The sequence below is a fragment of the Vespa mandarinia genome, chromosome 17 (assembly GCF_050613455.1).
Source record: "Vespa mandarinia isolate Hongniang chromosome 17, ASM5061345v1, whole genome shotgun sequence".
NCBI lineage: Eukaryota > Metazoa > Arthropoda > Insecta > Hymenoptera > Vespidae > Vespa > Vespa mandarinia.
Window position 1 is genome coordinate 357,055 of NC_140826.1, and position 18,874 is coordinate 375,928.

The window sequence follows — 18,874 nt, forward strand, 5'->3', positions numbered from 1 at the left end:
TCGCATTAGCCGTGTCTGCCTTGTAAATTATTTTAAAATTATACTCCGCAAGTTTTAAACCCCATTTGGTCAGACGCGAAGTCGGATCCTTATATGATTTGAGCCACATTGGGCGATGATTCGTCACCAGTGTGAACTCTCTTCCGTACAAATACGGCCTAAAGTAATGCACTGCGTAGACTATGGCTAAAACTTCGCGTTCGATGGTAGAGTAATTCCTCTCAGCCGTATTCAATAGTCTTGAACAATATGATATAGATAAGTCTTTCTCTACTTGTCCTTGGCTGAGCACCCTACCTATCGCGTAACCTGATGCACCCGTCGTCACGTTGAACTCGCGGTTAAAGTCTGGATATTGAAGCACTGGTTCCTCACACAATGTGTCTCTCAGTACCACAAATGCTTCTTCCTGTGGCTTGTCCCATTTAAAGGGCACTTCCTTCTTTAATAACTCCGTAAGGCGCTTCGCCAGTTTTGAGAACCCCGGAATGAACCTTCTATGATATCCTGTGAGTCCTAAAAACTGCCTAACGTTCTTTGCCTTCTTCGGTCGCGGGGACTCCTTTACAGCCAGTAGCTTCTTTGAATCGGGTTTCACTCCATCCTTGCCAATTATGTGACCCAAATAAATGACCTCTTTCTTCAGAAATTCGCACTTGTCAGGCTCTAGTTTCAGATTCGCCTTCCTTAGCCTTCCTATCAGCTTATTGAACTTGACATCATGCTCATGCTCATGGAGTGACCTTGCGTAGAGGACGATGTCGTCCAGGTATACGAATATCTCCTCGCCTTGTAGTCCAGTTAAAACAAGATCCATGAGCAATTGGAACGTGGCTGGTGCGTTTTTTAACCCGAACGGCATTCTCGCGAATTCGAAATACCCATGAGGTGTCGAGAATGCAGTCTTATGAGTATTATCCGGATGCATCTCGATTTGATGAAATCCTGACTTTAAATCGAATGTCGAAAAGTATTTTGCAGAGCCCAGCTGATCAAGAATTTCATTGATTTTGGGAAGGGGATACGCGTCCCCGACAGTCTTCTCATTAAGTTCGCGGTAGTCGATTACCATCCTCCATTTCGGATTCCCTTTTGAATCAGCTTTCTTAGGCACCATCCATATAAGAGAGTTGTAAGGAGAGAGAGATGGTCGTATTATATCGCTTCCTGCGTCTGTTTATTGATCTCCTCTTTGTGCATAGGTGGAAACCTATATTGCTTCATGTGTATTGGCATCTCGTCGGTAGTGATAATCCTGTGAGTCAGCACATGTGTGCTCTCCAGCTGTTCTCCTGCTAGTGGATAAGCAGGTCTGCACTAGTGGATAAGAGGTCAACGACTTTCTTTCCTCGAGCTCAACGACGGTCTTTTTTTCCTTGTCGTTCAGATGATGCAGCCGCAGCAATGCTTCTATTTCTTTTGCTCTGTCGCTATTGTTTTTCTTCATTTTGTTACCTTGACATTCTTTCACGGTTCCGACGTAGGCTATTGTACTTTCTTTTGAAGTTCCCGGCGCCTGTAGTATTATTTCCTGGTGCGTTTCAAACGCTTGTAACTCTGGCGTAGTCCTTTTCAGTGGTGTTTATCACTCTACAATAAGCTTTACCCCGGTGGTTTTTAACCCTTTCGCTCCGAACGACGAATATATCCGTTATCCACATGAAAACCCACGGAGCCGAACGCCGGATATATCCGACATTCACATGATCGCCCTCTGGAGACGAACGCCGGATATATCCAACATGCTGGTAAAACCGCGATCTAGTTTTTGGATAGCAGCGCCCCTTGTAATTGATGCGTAAATCTTTTGACAAAACGAATAAACGACACACCATTCAAATTATATTTGTTCTACCTGCGTTTTTTCATTACTATTGTGTTACGTGTCATAAAGAAATAGAAAATCGAAAATACTACAAACTTTAGGATAAAGAATTTCAGCGAAGTTTTGTATTGGTACGTCCGCCTGCGGTCTAAAAATATCCTCACTTCTTACAAGTATTATAAGTTACTTTTCATTTCAATAAAGTGCTTAGGTTTTAGCTTTACAAAATAGCATCAAAAAGAGAATTGCAACTGATGTTCATCTTGGATAGATTAAAAATTGATTCGGATAGCAGCAATAAAAGCGAATCACAAATAGTTCCTCGCAAAAAAAGACGCCTGAATGTATTAACACTATTCTTACCAACACTTCACGTATACCTATACCTACCGCTGCCGGTCAAATGACCGGTCTTTCACAACTTATATTTTTCAATATTGAATGCAAACCAATAGCCAGCTTACCAGTATAAAAATATATTTTCTTTTATTCAAGAGTACATAATCTACATTTTATTCTTTTTCGTCACATTTTTTACAAATGGGCTTCTCAACTGTACATTTTCCGCATACGTACTTTTTACATTTTAGACAGATTTTGTTCGTCTTATTATCTTTACAATACCTTATCTGACATGTTTTCCGTTCATGGGAACCTGTACTTGTACTTGCGATGGGTATTGATTGATTTTCTTTGCCGAGCACTTATTGGTATTCGATGGCAAGTTCTTCTGCCAATTGGAATAGAAATTCCTGTCTTGTAATTTCTCCTCCCGTAGTTTCTTTATATAACACCCATGCATTTATCCCGACTAAATCCAAGATATTAAAAAATACTTGCAAAGGCCATCCCCAAGATTTAGATTTTACCGAATAATTTCTGGCCATTTGGTCGGTCACACCTACGCCAAATTTGGTGCTATTATACAATTGAATGGTCTCCGGTGTTCGGGTGTCATTTTCTTCAACTTGTACGGGGTTGTGCATTGAACTGAGAATTAGAACTTTCTTTCTTGGTTTGGCTTTGTAAATTGTCAACATACAATTATTTGAGCGATAGAGTTTGGTTGAGAAAAGTGCCATATCGTCGTTTTTCAGTTTTGCCAGTCTTGGTAGCTCTTTTCTATTTGCTCTAATTGTCCCAACAATCGTAGTTTTTTTTGCTAAAAGTTTTGTTGCTAAAGGTAGGCTTGTAAAAAAGTTGTCCGTTATATTTCTTCCACATCCTACATTCGGTTCTGCTAATTTCATAGTGATAAACTCTCCAAGAGGAACTGAGGGTTCTCTACGTTCATCTTTTCCCAAATATGGAAAGCCGTTTATTATATATTTGCTACGTACATCGGATGCTAACCAAAATTTTATACCAAATTTGTCCAGTTTATTGGGCATGTATTGAGTGAATCTACACCTTGCTTTCGTTGGAAACAATTGTTCGTCAATAGTAATATATGGTCCTGGTTTATAACAATTTTGACTGTTGTCAATAAACTTGTACCAAACTTCAGAAATCATAGCGAATTTATCGGTTTGTAACCGTTGGCTTCGTTGATTTCTGTCGTCAAATCGAATAAATCTCATAATCTCCGTAAAGTCATGTCTACTCATAGTATTTGAGAAAAAAGGCGGGCCCCATTTTTTATTCCATAGAAGTGCTATATCTATATTCTTAGCCTCATATGCACCGCGTGCATACAGAATTGCAAAAAATGCATATAACTTTACAGTAGACAGTTCCCATTTATATCCCAATACTCTAAATCCCTCTGTCTCTGTGCACTTTCTTATAAGTTCAATTATATTCTTATCAATTATCACAGAAAATGCAGTCCTAACTTTGCCTTTCATAATATTACGTATACTGTACCCAGTCGGGCCTGATGTTTATCTAAAAATATTATGACCAGGTGCTCTTCCAGGATTAGACCCTATTTTTACTTCCTCCCAAACAGTTCCGTCCATCGCAATTTCGCTTGCTTCTTCCTCATTCTCACTATCGGAAGTAACTAAAAATCTTCTTCTCTTTCGTCGTCTACGTACGTTCGAAATATTCTCTTCGTTCTCATCGGTGTTCGAGTCGCTTTCAAGTGGATCATAATTTTCCGTATTGTTATTTTCCATATCCAGAATTTCCTGATCATCTTCAAAACATTCTGCATCGATATCATTTATTCTCTCTAATAATACATTCGCACTCCTCAAACGTCTTGACATTTTAGGCTAAATATTCAACGGAGAAAATAAAAACTAAAATATGAAAATGTAAATCAAAATAGATAAAAAAATGAATAAAAGATAAAATGTGAAACTTACTGCGACGTATTGTTAGTCTTGTTCACTATTTTAAAATTGCACTTATAACACGTAATACGATATAAAATATTACAAAATAATAATAAAAGATTGCCAAGTATGCTCTTTGTGACTTTTACGTTTCGATGCACTCTGTTCGTGTCGCAAGACTATACTGATTTGAATTCGTGAGAAGACGTCTATACATTTCCTTCAGTTATAAGTTTATTTATTTTACGTCATAGTAGATAAGATGGCGTAAGAACATTCGAGGATCTGGACCGTATCGAATATCAATCAAGCAAATAAACACCGCTAACCCGATAGTCGAGCGAGAACTGTAAACACTTGGAAGTGCTGTAAACCATTTTCTGGAAGGCACTTCTCGGATAAAATCGTGCCACAACTACATTAACTTTCGTTTATAACGACATTATAGTTTTGGAATTGAGTCTTAGAGAGAAACTATTACAAAAATGTATAAATCGTACTACCGGTCAAATAACCGGTCGTGGTAGGTAAGACAGAATACAAATTTTTCTCAGAAAATAAACAATAAAAAAATAAGTGAATATTGAAAAATGTTTCATACATATATATGAGGAAAAGTCGTAAAATTTAAAGGCGATTCACTTACGTTGAATGTAGGAAATTCCAATTGAAAATTTAAAAACGGTCATTTGACCGGTCCTGATAGGAATAGTGTTAAGGAACGAGACTATCTGAGGAATGTATCAGATGTTATGACCAGTACTTCGACGATCACAAGGTCAAAATCACTATGGAAGAACATGATATTTCAAAGCAGGCCTCGTAAGAATATCAGTTCTTGGCCCTTCCTGTTAAAACCTTATGACCAGCTTCTTAGGATACTCGAGGACTCTGCAGAAGTCAATATGATCGCGTACGCAGACGACCTGTTAGTTGTGATAGACGAGGAGTTGAGGATGGAAATTGAAGAGAAAGGGAATCTCTAATAATAGGTAATAAGTAGCAAATAAATTTTCGTACATTATTTTATCATTAACTAACACAATAAATAATGAAGCGTAATCACTTACAATATTTAAAATTTCCAAAAGATATGAAATACAAAACACTGTATTATCGAATACAAATAAAGTCAAATCGATTCAATGCATTCTATAATAAAGATGTTAAACCATAACACTTAAATTATAAAACATATCTTCTGAAAAATTAATAAGAATTAAGAAACAATAGAAAGAAAGAATAACATATCAAAACTTTTTCGAAAAACAAAGTCGAAATATAAAGAAAAAGCGAAAAAAAGACAGGACACAGAAAAATATGACAAGACATAGCTATCGTCTTAAATAAGGATAATGAAAGTTTTGATTGATGCCGTATCAACGACTAGGTCAAGCAATTAATTGATCTTAAAATATTTTACTGTACGAAATCTTACATATATGTGATCGAATATGATCAGTGGCGGATTTAATTTTTAAGGGGCCTGAGATATTACAAATTTTTTGTTCCCTATTATTATAAAATAAACTAATTATGCACAATATACATTTTTTTCTGTAATTATTCATGCAAACATTTATTATGTTATAATATTATTAAACTAGTGAGAGTGCCAACTGTACTAATTGGATATGACTATGCAGGTATTTCGTTCAATGTATCTATGTTCTCGCTCTTAGATACAGCCTATTGCGAGATACTGAATCTCCAATCTACCAGCAATATCATATATGTTCAATTGTTACAATCATCAGAGTATCAAACAATAAAGGTATTACATGGTAGTGTTGAAATAGATAAAAAAATATTTCATTGTTGCATGCATTTACACGCATTTATCCATAATGGAGGCAGGATATATACTTATTCATCAGTTGTACCAGCAATTATACTCCACGGGATCTTTCTCCACGGGGTCCCAACAACAAGAAATCTTATCCTTAGGGACACTTTTACGACCGATGGAACATGCAAAGAATTGCAATATAGTGATCTCTTTGGAACATGGACCGATGTTGTAGTTCACGCATCGATCAGAATCACTTTGCGCAACTATTATACACCTACGAAAATACAAACCAATCAGGATCATCTCAAAACAGGAATGATTTGTCCACTGAATAAAAAGTCCTGTCTGAATTCAGGGCCCCGGAACAAAATTAACACCGTCTGAACCAAGGCCCCGTTCTCTATAAGGCCACAACGAGAGACGTAACATTTTCATTGACACAGATCAATGAGTTTGTTCTTCAGATTCATTCGGACGGAACATCCACAACTCTTCGTGATGAAGATTAAATTCTAAATTCATCTACGTGCAAAAATCAATTCGAAACTCAATTAACAACTTTATACATCCACATTACAAAATAGAAATATGCCCTGAAAAACAAGAATTAAAAATGCACTTTTATTAGATACCATAACATGGAACAAGATGGATTTACAGGTCAAAATGGAACAACTAAAATACATGGTTATAATCGCAGCAAAAATCATTAACCTTTTAAATGCATACCAGTAGAAGTGAAAATAAAATCAATCAACGAATGCCCGTTATACTGTTGAAAGTATGGTATAGATAACAAGAATGAGGACTTATCACCGTAACGTATCACAATAAATCATTCTTTTTGGCACCAAAAGCATGCATAATATTAAGGGAAGCCTCATCGGAAAACTGCAATAAGATATTCCCCAATATTCATAGAACCTGGTATAGAATAATTCCTAGACTAGTAGACTCAGTACCTCCACCGATACATCCATTAACCAAACGTACCTAGAAATACATTGACCCGGAACATTTAGGGGTCAATGGAATTTATTTAAGCGATGATCTAAACAAACTTTGCGTTCACATTATGGAGCCCATAAAAAAACCAGTCATTATTGACACTCTCGCCAAAGGGAAACAAATTACTCCAAGCAAAATATTGTTGTACAATCTAATGAATGAGGATGCATTAGAAAAAATAGCAACCAAAACTTTACAATGGTTATGGAGAGCACTCGTAATGTTCGGATCAGCGAGCGCTGGACAGTAGCAATTTTTATAATATTCCACTTGATAAAATATATTGTTGATACTTTAATTCATGGTTACACACTCTATAGTATCTATGCAGCCTACACATCATCAAAGCTCTATAGAGTTCTCTTACATAACTTCTTCTTCATCTTGCAAAAGGACCAAAACACTAAGGAACGCCAACAACAACATCAGAAAAGGCAACAACGTACGAAGATAAGGGAAAATCAAGCTAACTCCATATATGTTGACATCACTCAATAAGTCTACGGTCTAGCTAGAAAGAACAAATTTTTTTTTAGAAATTCGACTTTATTCGTCAACATACTCTTCTTCAAGAGTGATACATTCATTCCAACGCTTCTCTAACTTTTCGATGCTTTTTTTGTAGAACGATTTGTCTTTGCCCTCAAAATAGGCCTCAATTTCGGCAATCACTTCTTCGTTTGAGTAAAATTTCTTTCCCTGGAGCATCTTTTTGATGTCTGCAAAAAGCCAGTAATCGCTGGGGGCCAGATCTGGAGAGTACAGTGGATGGAAAAGCAATTCGAAGCGTAAATCATTCAATTTAACCATCGTTTTCATCGACTTGTAATACGGGGCATTGTCTTGGTGAAATAGCACTTTTTTATTTTGCATGTGAGGCCGTTTTTTCTTGATTTTTACACTCAATCGATCCGATAATGCCATGTAATATTCGCTATTGATAGTTTTATCTTTCTCAAGATAGTCGATAAACAAAGTACCATGCGCGTCCCAAAATATGAATGCCATAACCTTGCCAGCGGACTTTTGAGTTTTTGGTCGCTTTGGACAATTTTTACCGGCTGCTGTCGACTCAGCTGGCAATCTTTTTGATATAGTTGTGTAGTAGTATCCATGTTTCATCCATTGTCACATACCGACCCAAGAAATTCTTTTTGTCTCGTTTGAACAACTCTAAACAACACTCTGAATCGTCGATACGTTGTCTTTTTTGGTCCGGTGTGAGCAAACTCGGCACCCACTTCGAAAGTAACTTATGCATGCTCAAATTTTCGTGTAAAATTGTAAACGCACTACTTTCTGATATCTTTAAGGTGTCAACTATCTCATGTAACTTCACTTTACAGTCTTTCAAAACTATTTTGTGGACTTTTTTGTTTTCCGGAACAACTTCCGATTTTGGGCGACCAGAGCATTCAGCATCATCGGTGTTTGTACGATCGCGTTTAAATTCAGCATACCAGTCAATAATAGTTGATTTCCCTGATGCAGAGTCTCTGTAATGCTTATCAAACCACTGTTTGGCTTTAACAGTATTTTTCCCCATCAAAAAACAATATTTAATCAACACACGAAATTCTTTTTTATCCAGTGTTTTGAAAATTACAAAACTAGGGTCACTAAAACCACTGTAACCTATAAACTAATTATCAGAATATCATGAAATTTTGACATGTATTGTTTGAAGGATCATATGGATCTGTCAGCAATGTTGTCATATATGTGTCAGACCGGAGACTTATTGAATATATATCTGAATCAATCAATTAATACTCTACATCCATTTACGAAACCTTCATTATAAATTCTTACCTTAAGAAAACTTTTATGTCAAGAACCTTTTTTACAATACCAGATTTTTTAAGCCCTTCATTGTTACTACAAATGCTTTGAACTACGCAATAGAAGAAATTCTGAGCTAAGTTGAAATCAGCAAATATCTCGTATACCTCAAGACTCTTAAACCAAGCAAAACAAAGTATTCAACGAGTGAAAAAGAACTATTCACCATAATTTAAATTATTTTTAGGTATTTTTAGGTATTTTTAGGTATTTTTAGGTATTTATAATATAAATTATTTTCCACCATACTTGTACGAAAATCAATTTAATTTAGTAGCAGATCACAAACTGTTAATCTGGTTAAATTCAGTAAAAGATTCAACTTCTAGATTGATTCGTTGAAGTCTAAAATCGCCAAGTACGAATATAAGATTGTTTACAATGTCAGTAAGAGAAACATAAACGGACTCGAGGAATCCCGTAAATATGCGTATACAAATACTTCTGATAGACGATGACGAATGACGAATGACTGATGAATTCTACTCCCCTAAATAAACGCTAAAAATAAAAACCTATTTAATAAATCAAATAATAAACGCAATAACATACACGTAGGAAATAATTCTGAAAACAAAATCGAAAACGATTCCGAGAATACCAATTTCAATTGCGAATGCAAATAAAACTAAAGATAATAGAGATAATGAAAACGACAAAGACGAAACAGACCTCAAAGAAATACTGTACGCTAATATAAAGTCAAATTTTAGAAATTAGGAACTATATAATCATGCATAACGTACACTGCGCGTATTTTTTAACAATAATTGGAACACCCATAGACATAAGTGCAAAATAACTAGAGGATAACGAAAAATTATCTTTAATAACAAATATAACATTGGAGAGAGTAAAAGTAATTAAACGAAAGATATTTCATAGAATTACTCGTCAAGGAAAAATTTCCAAAAATTGAAAACTCTCGACGAGCCCCTCATTTTCTTCTGGACGCAATTCTTGAACTGGAAACAGTAGCTACAAGAACGATCATAAATTTAAGACAACAAATTTATATTTCGATTATAATATATATATATATATATATATATATATATATATATATATATATATAATATAGAAAGAATGTAGATAAATTCAATATATATATATATATATATATACATCTTTCTATTCAATTTGTTATTTCGTAATAAGTGAGATACATGTTTGACTTTTTTAATATTGATTTTTCGGATATCGATTCTAAACAAAATACGACTTTTTCCATATTCACTTCTTTCGAGCTCCTGAAAGGAGCGGTCATTTGTTTAAGACGATCAATCGAACAAGTAATTTGTAGTCATATCTTTCAACAGTATAACAAAGATCGGACAGCTTTATTAAAAATCGGACAGCTATAGCCGTCATTTGCGGCAATGTGTTAAAATCAATATATCACGTTGATTGCCACGCGAGTTTACAAGAAAATCTCCGTCAAGCCATGGACTTCTAAGATTGATGCGGATGTGTTAACATATTAGGTTTATTGTTTCTAAGAACAAAATGCCTAAGAATTTCCATTGAGTTGAAAATTTATATTGGAGAATAGTATTGAGCCTATTGTTCTTTATCGTAACAGAAGATAAGCATGTTTAAAACAACATTTCAGGATATGCATTCAATTGAAAATCTTTCCTCAAGAACGAAACATCTAAGAAAGCGTGTGAGATTCGAAAATTATTTTTTCTTTTTGAAATATTTTTTCTGTAATGACGAATTGTTAAAATTTTTATCCTAATTTTTTGGAATGTCAAAAAGAAAAATGGAGAAGTTATTTCTTAATGAATCATATAAAAGTGAAGAAAAAACCTGTTACAAGGCTTACAAAAATTCGAATAGTAGCGATGAGATTTTTCAAAAAGAGACATAAATAGAATTACATCGTCAGATTCTGATTCGGATACTGATAAATGCAGTGATAGTGAATGTGATATAGACATTATTGATCATATTTTACAAGAATTAGTTGTTCAGGAAGAAAGAAAAGTTGATACTGAAGAAAGTACAGTCCAGTTTAATGAATAGAACGAATTTAGTTGTCGGCAATCATCATTTTCTTTCACTGACACAGTCGACCTTATTAGGGAATTACCTGGCAATATCAATCTCTACGATATGCTTACTTTATTGGTTGATGACGAAATTATATTATGCTTGCTGGCGTTAGAAATAAATAAATATGCTGAATATCAGAAAATTTAGAGAATTAGTAGCTATGAAATTAATAGGGCTAACCATATATTGCTATTCGAAAAATGCAACTGGAGCGACAAGCACTTACAAGACGTGCTTGTAAATTATGCTACTCAAATAAAAGACTTTATATGGACCGATTAAAGGGATGAGAAAATGTAAAAAAGGTAACAATGTTTTGTCCAGATTGACCTAACCAATTCCAATTTTGTATAGAATGTTTCAAAACATTACATTGTAAATAATTTTTTTAATAAACCATGTTTCTATATTACTTTTATAACAATAGTTTTATTTAATAGTTTTATTACATCCTCTGAAATATCTTTCTAAATACCTTCTAACTTACTTCGTAAGTACTCGAATAAGCGGCAGTCAATATAAGTGACAATAGTGCATTTTTTGTTGTTCTAAGTTTATTTACGGCTTATTAAAGTATAAGTAAATCTCAAAATTTGCTCCTAAATTTCGAAAAGGAACAAATTATGATGCTACGAAAGCAAAATAAAACATTTGCTGAAATATCTTCTATTATTAATAGATCAGAAACTGCTTGCGAACAAAGTTGATATAAATTTTTAAAGACTGACATATATTCTGATTGGTCAAAAAATGGTAAACCACGCAAAACAATGCTGAAAATAGATCGCAGAATTCATCGTTTAAGCGAAAAGAATCGTTTTTGCTCTGCAGTCGACTGAAAGATAAATGTCTCCTGGGGAAACCCTGGTGGCAATTAACAATCAGGGTAACACTGGAGCATTAGATGATGGAGACACCCTATTGGAATACATCAAATTGCATGAGAATTAGTATGAAAAGTCAATGAAATTGGATCGAGATTGGCAAGCCAATAGAAGCACCGATACAAACCTTTATACGAGCGATGGTTTTCTTTACATTGCTCAAATATGAAAGATCGAGTGGAGAAGTTCGTATAAATCGGCTTAAAATGTTTACAAGCTCTTTGTGCGCGCGCGTTTGTATTGAAGCAAAGTAGTAATTTACCAATCATAGTTATAACAAATATTTTGTTAATTACAATTAGGAAGAAAATAAACGAATTTATCGAAGAAAAATCACCGCAATAGTAATCTAGAAATTATATATATTTGTTTTATTTTATTTGCAGATCTAGAATTGGTGTGACGGTGAAAAAGAGAAACATTTCAATAAAATCTTTTGTTGATGTTGAATGGAGAAAAATTCGACTTAGTCATTACGATCCCTTCAATCTTTCCGATTATTCATCCTTAATAATTCCCACCGATAAGAACTACCTAGCAACGCAATATATCCAACTATAATGCTTTATCTTCAGTAAATCTTCAGCTACAGTTTCTACGAACAAAAAATTGTTGATATGTTCTTATTTCCATAAGGTTAATTTGAATAGTTCAGATGGTCTTTCGTACTATTTTCATAATTTACGCAAAGAAGAATTGCATTTATCAAGAAGGCAAATGAGCGGAAATATCATAGTATTGTTCGCAATAGACTACAACGGAAAAAGCGAAATAAAATTTGTTACAATTAGTATGAATGCTGCAAAATATATAGACATATTAGAAAAGCAGTTAAGTCGACATGCCAATAGCATTGGTTGCAAAAATTATATTTTTCAATATAACAATCCCACTGTACATACAGCAAAACACGTAAAATGATCTTTCCAAAATCATAATATACAAATTTTACCATAGCTTACAAGACTTAATATAATAGAAAACTTTTTGGGATTGTTAGTTCGTGCTGTATATGGAAACGGAAAACAGTTCCTCATTGTAGAGAAACTAAAAACTGTATTAGAAAGTATTGTGTCAAATTTAGTTAAGAACAAATTTCAAATTATATAAATCGATTCCGCAATGTTTAATGGAGGCAATAAAAAATAAAAGTGGCATGACACATTATTAACACTATGCTGTCCGGCGACACCACAGTGGTGTCGTGCGCGAAATAGCGGCCAACAACCGGCGACACCGGCCGAATTTTGCATTCTGTTGGTGTTTTGTTTAGATAATAATAAGTTACATACGTCAACGAGTTTTTTGTTTTTATAAATACTTGTGCCCTTTCATCATGGCAGACGAAAGAGACGATACGATTATTTACAATGAATGCGCGGACGTCTTGTCTGACGTTCTGGATGACTTGGCCGATTGGGAAGAAGATGATGGATATCAAAAAAATGAAAGTGAAGCAGAATCGTCGGAAGATAGTGAAATACCTATAAGAAGAATTCGGCGAACGCTACAGTTGCCAACTGATTCGGATGAATCAGATGAAGAAGAAAGTGCACAGTGGTCAGACTTTGATTTACCGAGGACTAATAATAAATTTGAAGGATCTCCGGGTTCAAACATATTTCCCAAAGATACACAGAGCGTCGAGGATATCGTAGAATTATATACTGGGAACGATTTATTTGAATATATTAGCAATAAAACCAACAAGTACTACAGTTAAAATTGCAATAGAAGGAAACTGGATAAAAAAATGCCAAATTTGTGGACATTACGGTATGCGAACTTAGAAAATGGTTTGGGCTTGCTATACTTATGGGTATTGTAAAAAAAGCAAGGATCGATGATTATTGATCAACGAATTCGTTGATAGACACACCGATATTTCGCAAAATGTTGTCCCGTAACCGATTCAGACAAATATTATCATTTTTACATTTTTCCGACAACAATAAACCGAATAATGCCGACCGGCCTTTCAAAGTGCAATTCGTAATTGATTATTTTTCCAAAAAGTTTAAAGAAAATTTTAACCTAAGTCAAAACATCTCAACTGATGAAGGAATGATACCGTGGCGTGGATGGTTAAATTTTAAAGTTTACGAAAATTACGAAATATGGCATACTCATTCGGATGCTGTGTGATTCGATTACGGGATACATTTCCTCATTCAAGATATACTCCGGCGTTGGACAGCCTTTAGCTAAAACAGTGATGGAACTATTGGCATCTTCTTATGGAAAGTGGTATCACCTCTACATGGATAATTATTACAACAGTGTAGAACTTCCAGGGAATTTACTTGAAAAGAAAATTCGAGTTTGTGGAACGATACGACAAAATAGAGGATTTTCGGAAAAATTAAAGCGCGCAAATGTCAATGTATTTGAAGCTTGTCATCAACGGAAAGGTGAAGTACTCGCACAGGTATGGAGAGCTTCGAAAACTAAAACGATACGAATGATCTCTACAATACATAATGCCACTTTGACTAACACTCAAATAAAATGTAGAAAAACCAATTACACAATAAAAAAACCTGAAAGTGTTTTAGACTACAACAAATACATGAAAGGAATGGATCGGGTAGAACAATATTTGAGTTATTACCCTATATACAGAAAAACTATAAAATGGTCAAAAAAGGTTTGCATGTACCTCTTTAATTGCGTATTATTTAATGCATTCCATACATGTCAATATTTCAATACAGAACACAAGAGACACCGCTTTCACGACTTTTTATTGAAAATGTCTGATTCGTGGATAAAATACCATGTACCTGCTTTTGAGCAAAACTTGGAGGTTGTCACTACATCGCGTACGTCTCATCATGATCCGGTTGACAGACTTTTCGGTCACATAAAGCAACACCAATTAGTACTTATTTCCAAAACGAATAAACGAAAACGAAGAAACTGCCACGTATGTTCCAAAAACAAAAAAGAAGAATAACAAACTTAATGTGCAAGTCTTGTGGAGTTGCGTTACATCTTGGAGTATGTCCCCCTGTGGGTAGGATGTAGTAGAATACTTCCACAGTACTCCCTGCTTGTCGTAAGAGGCGACTAAAAGGGACTGCGTGAATGGTGTGTGAATGTTCTTGTACGGCTATTACTTTCTTTGTTCTTTTGTCATATCTTTTTCTATTCTTTTTCTCTCTCTCTAGCTTCCTTCCGTTCCTTTCCCTTCTTTTGAGGACCCTGGCTCCCATTTATAATGATATAATTATGAATAGTACGACCAGTGGGATAAGCGAGCATGGGAGGGATACCCGTGCCACGGCGGTGTCAGGTGGTGGTAGGGCAGGCCACCCGCTGTCGTCAACCAACGACTGCCAGGAGCTTGGGGTAGACAACCTGGCCCCAGCTCTGGATAATGCGTCAGGAAGGGGCACCGCAGATAAGCGACCTGGCCTGTGGTGCATCTAATGCGCCAGGAAGTGTAGGAAGGGAAGAGTGCCACTTGGAGAAGTGGCAAAAGGCTGCCAGGGCCGTTGAGGGCATGCGGTTCTCCGGCCTGACGGTAAGAAGAGAATCAAGGAAGATCAAACGTGCGAGGCCAGAGGTCTACTCGTCCGAGGAGGATGAGTCGGGGGTAGACTGGCCCGTGCTGGATGAGGGAGGACCGGCGGAGACCCCCGCCTTGTCTCAGGTGGAGACTGGTAGGGTGATCGATACGCTGAGGGATGCCTCCATAGAGGCCGAAAGTGCCAAGTTGAAATGTCGCAACCTCAAAGGAGACATCTCGGGGGTCATGAAACGTACCCATAGAATAACTATAGAGGGACTCAAGACCCTAAGAGTAAGGCTCCAATCCCGGGCAGATGATCCTCCGTCAGCGAAGGAGACAATTGAGCAGCTGAAGGCTGAACTTAGGGCCATGGAGCTGCGCAATAAGGAAATCACGGAGGAGAACATCCGTCTCAAGAGGGTAATCAAAAAGAGGGAAACTCCCTTGGCTGGGAAAAGCCAAGAAAGGACCCCGGACGCAAGCCACTCAGACAGGTCGGTAAAGGCACTGGCGGAGGCTGTCCGCAGTGTACAGCAACAGCTGCAGCAAGTACTGTAACAGCTGCACCAGCAACAGCAGCAGCAACAACAGCGGCATCAGACATTGAGTGGAGCAGCGACTGGGGCTGGTGGACCACACAAGGGCCCCACACTCCGTGCTGAGTCTACTAGACCCCCTGCGCAGCAGGTAAGTGTAGGTAAGACACTAACCCCGCAAGATGATTTTGTGCAGGTGCTTGGCCGAAAGAGGAGGTGGGTCCAGAGGAAGGAAGCAAATGCACTCTCCCTGGCTACATCAAAGGATGAAGTCAACGACCCTCAACCATTGCGTGGACAGGCGCCCCCTAGGAAAAGAAGGAAGGGGAGGAGCGGTGCGCAACGACGGAAGAAGAGGATGCAAAGGGAAAGAGAAGTGGCTGCAATTTCCCTATCCTGTACCGAGGAGACGATGTACAGGGATGCACTCGTGCGGGCCACGAAGGGGATCAACCTCAAAGACCTGGGAATCGGCACCATGTCCTGTAGGAGAGGACTCACGGGTGCCTTTATATGGCAGGTACGAGGCAAAGGGGCAAATGCGAAGGCCGACCGGATGGCGGAGGGCTTAAGGAATGCTGTCCCAGGAGCAAAGATCACCCGCCCCCTGCACACGAGCACCATAAGGTTGGTGGGACTGGACGCGTACGCTAACGGTACCGTCATAAGAAACGCATTTCTGGAGGTGCGGTCTGGAACAGACCCCAACCTCATTAAGGTTAGAGAGATCAGGATTGGCAGGGGCAGATTAGGCGAGGCCACTGTCACGGCTCCGACGCCTGCCATCCGAGAGGGGCAGAATAGACGTGGGACTTACGAAAGTGAGGATGCATAAACTCAGGCAGCGGCCCCTCACAAGCCACCGGTGCCTTGCGCAAGGACATGTCGTGGCAACGTGCCTGGCCACAAAGTCCAGGACAGACCTTTGCTACATATGTGGGAAACCGGGCCAAGTGGCCGAATCACGTACGGACAAAATGGCGTGCCCGGTTTGCGCAGATGCCGGCCGGAAGCAGACCAACCACCGTGCCGGTTCCTGGGAGTGCCCGGTTGTGCCTCCCAAAAAATGGGTGGACAAGGTGTTCGTGAGAGCATCAAATGTTTGCCCGGAAACAATAACCCAAAAAGACCCGCATAAGGTCGCTGAAAAAACTGCAAAGACAGTGAAAGTGACCGAGAAGAGAAGTGTACAAGAAGACATGGAGGTGGAACAAGGTGTACCGGGCATCTCAATAGGAGTAGAAGCAGCGGAGAGTTCATAGACAATGTCCTCTGCTGTTCTACAAATAAACATGAACCACGCGCGCCGTGCATAGGACTTGCTGGCACAGCGCATGCGCGAGGACATAATGAAGTTGGCGGTCATTGCGGAACCATGGTGGGTTCCTCCGGGGGATGAGAGGTGGTTCTCATTCCTAGGAGGGACTTCACTCTCCGCGGTGCTTGTGGGCGAGAGTAGAAGACCCTGTAGCCTGGTGCGTCGGGGCCTTTTTTACGTAGCCGTTAAATGGGGGGACTCGCTGGTAGTTTCGGTATACTTTCCTCCCAGCGAGAACATGATCATGTTTAGTAGATTCCTTGATGAGCTTGAAGTGCTCTTAGGAACATTCCCCGCTCTCCCAGCGCTGGTGGCTGGCGATTTTAATGCCCGGTCCAGCAGATGGGACCCGAAAGGCAGGAGTAACCGCTGGGGTGAGTTGCTCTGCGTCTGGGCCAACAGAATGAACCTGGGTCTGCTGAGCTGGGTTGGCTGTCCCACGTGCATTCGACCACAGGGGTCGAGCGTTATAGATCTAACGTGGGGCAGCTGGCGTCAGGGTGGATGGTGGATGAAGCTGAGTCCCTGTCGGACCATTTCTATGTTAGATTTAGCTATAATCACGAGGCCACAGGGGTCCGAAATTCTCGCCCACAACATAAAAAACTCCCTCGTTGGAAGATTAACTCCCTGGATGAGGACTAATTGGTTGCGGCCCTCATTTCAGTGGAGTGGACGGGTGGAACTATGTGCGGGGAGAACACGGTCAGTGCGGACTGTGCAGACAAACTTGTGAAATGGGCACAGTCTACACTGAAATAAGCGTGCGACATAGCCATGTCCCGGATGAGGGGACAAACCCGCGGTAGTAAAAGTACTTACTGTTGGTCGGACGAACTAACGAACCTTAGGGCCGTTACGACGATCACAGTAAGGAAACTTTCCAGAGCCAGGAAAAGGAAGAACAGGGAGGAAATAGTGCGGTGTCTGGACGCCCGAAGAGACGCAAGGAGGCCACTGACTAGGGCTATTAAGGAAGTCAAGAAGAACTCCTGGAAGGACCTGCTGGATTCTATAGAAGATGATCCATGGGGCAGATCTTACAAATTGGTCTTGGGAAAACTCAGGCCTTATGCCCCACCACTAACTGAAACCCTGGAGGATGAGGTACTGGAGAATATCCTCTCTGAACTCTCTGAATCCTCTCCCAGGAGGACCGGGAACTGATGAGCCGCAGAAACCTACACTCTCAGAGGTGACTATCTCTGCGGAGGAGGTCTTGGCTGCCGCCAGGAAAGAAAAAGGAAGGAAGGCTCCTAGACTGGATGGGATACCAGGTGTGGTTGGGCGTGCTGCGTCCACACACTGTGGGAAAGGGTTGGCGCAGTGCTTCTCCGCATGCTTGAGGACAGGAAGGTTCGTGACAGTGTGGAAGATAGCGAGGCTCGTCCTGATCAAAAAGAAAAGGGACGCGCCGGACTCACCGGGATCATATAGACCAATATGCGTGATTGGCGAACTGGGGAAACTATTCGAGCGCATAGTTGTTGGCCGGATCAACAGCTTCTTAGAAGAAACTCGAACCCTGGTGCCATCGCAGTATGGGTTTAGGACGGGCAGATCCGCTGTAGATGCCATCCTCGATGTTAAAAAATTTGTGGAGGCATCGACGCGGGACAGGAAAGTGGTTATCCTGGTGAATCTGGATATCTCTAACGCTTTCAACTCCTTGCCGTGAACCGTTCTCGTCAGGGCGATGGAGCGAAAAAACTTTCCACGCTACTTGGTGAACATCATCAAGAGTTATCTAAACAATTGCGCCATAACATTTATAGACAGTCATGGACGCGCCGTGGAAAAACAGATGTATTGTGA

General features: G+C 38.9%; 2 protein-coding genes and 1 pseudogene across 2 annotated transcripts; 1 reads left to right on the plus strand and 2 right to left on the minus strand.

The window, feature by feature from the left end:
• Positions 1-2,337: 2,337 nt before the first annotated feature.
• Positions 2,338-2,907, minus strand: LOC146872447 (uncharacterized; annotated as a pseudogene).
• Positions 2,908-2,947: 40 nt separating this feature from the next.
• LOC118448526 (uncharacterized) lies at positions 2,948-4,038 on the minus strand. The gene is given in 2 exon segments (XM_085662322.1): positions 2,948-2,956; positions 3,004-4,038. Coding segments are annotated over 2 exon segments (1,044 nt in total).
• A 13,052-nt stretch (positions 4,039-17,090) lies between these two features.
• Positions 17,091-17,821, plus strand: LOC146872448 (uncharacterized). Its single transcript, XM_085662323.1, has 2 exons — positions 17,091-17,433; positions 17,727-17,821. Exons 1-2 carry the CDS (start codon positions 17,091-17,093, stop codon positions 17,819-17,821), a joined length of 438 nt encoding a protein of 145 aa, XP_085518449.1.
• Positions 17,822-18,874: the final 1,053 nt, after the last annotated feature.

Coding starts and splice junctions, on each gene's coding strand:
- LOC146872448 (XM_085662323.1), top strand. CDS start 17,091: ATGAAGTTGGCGGTCATTGCGGAACCATGGTGGGTTCCTCCGGGGGAT. Junction 17,434..17,726: donor AGGCAGGAGTAACCGCTGGG/GTGAGTTGCTCT, acceptor CCCTCATTTCAG/TGGAGTGGACGGGTGGAACT.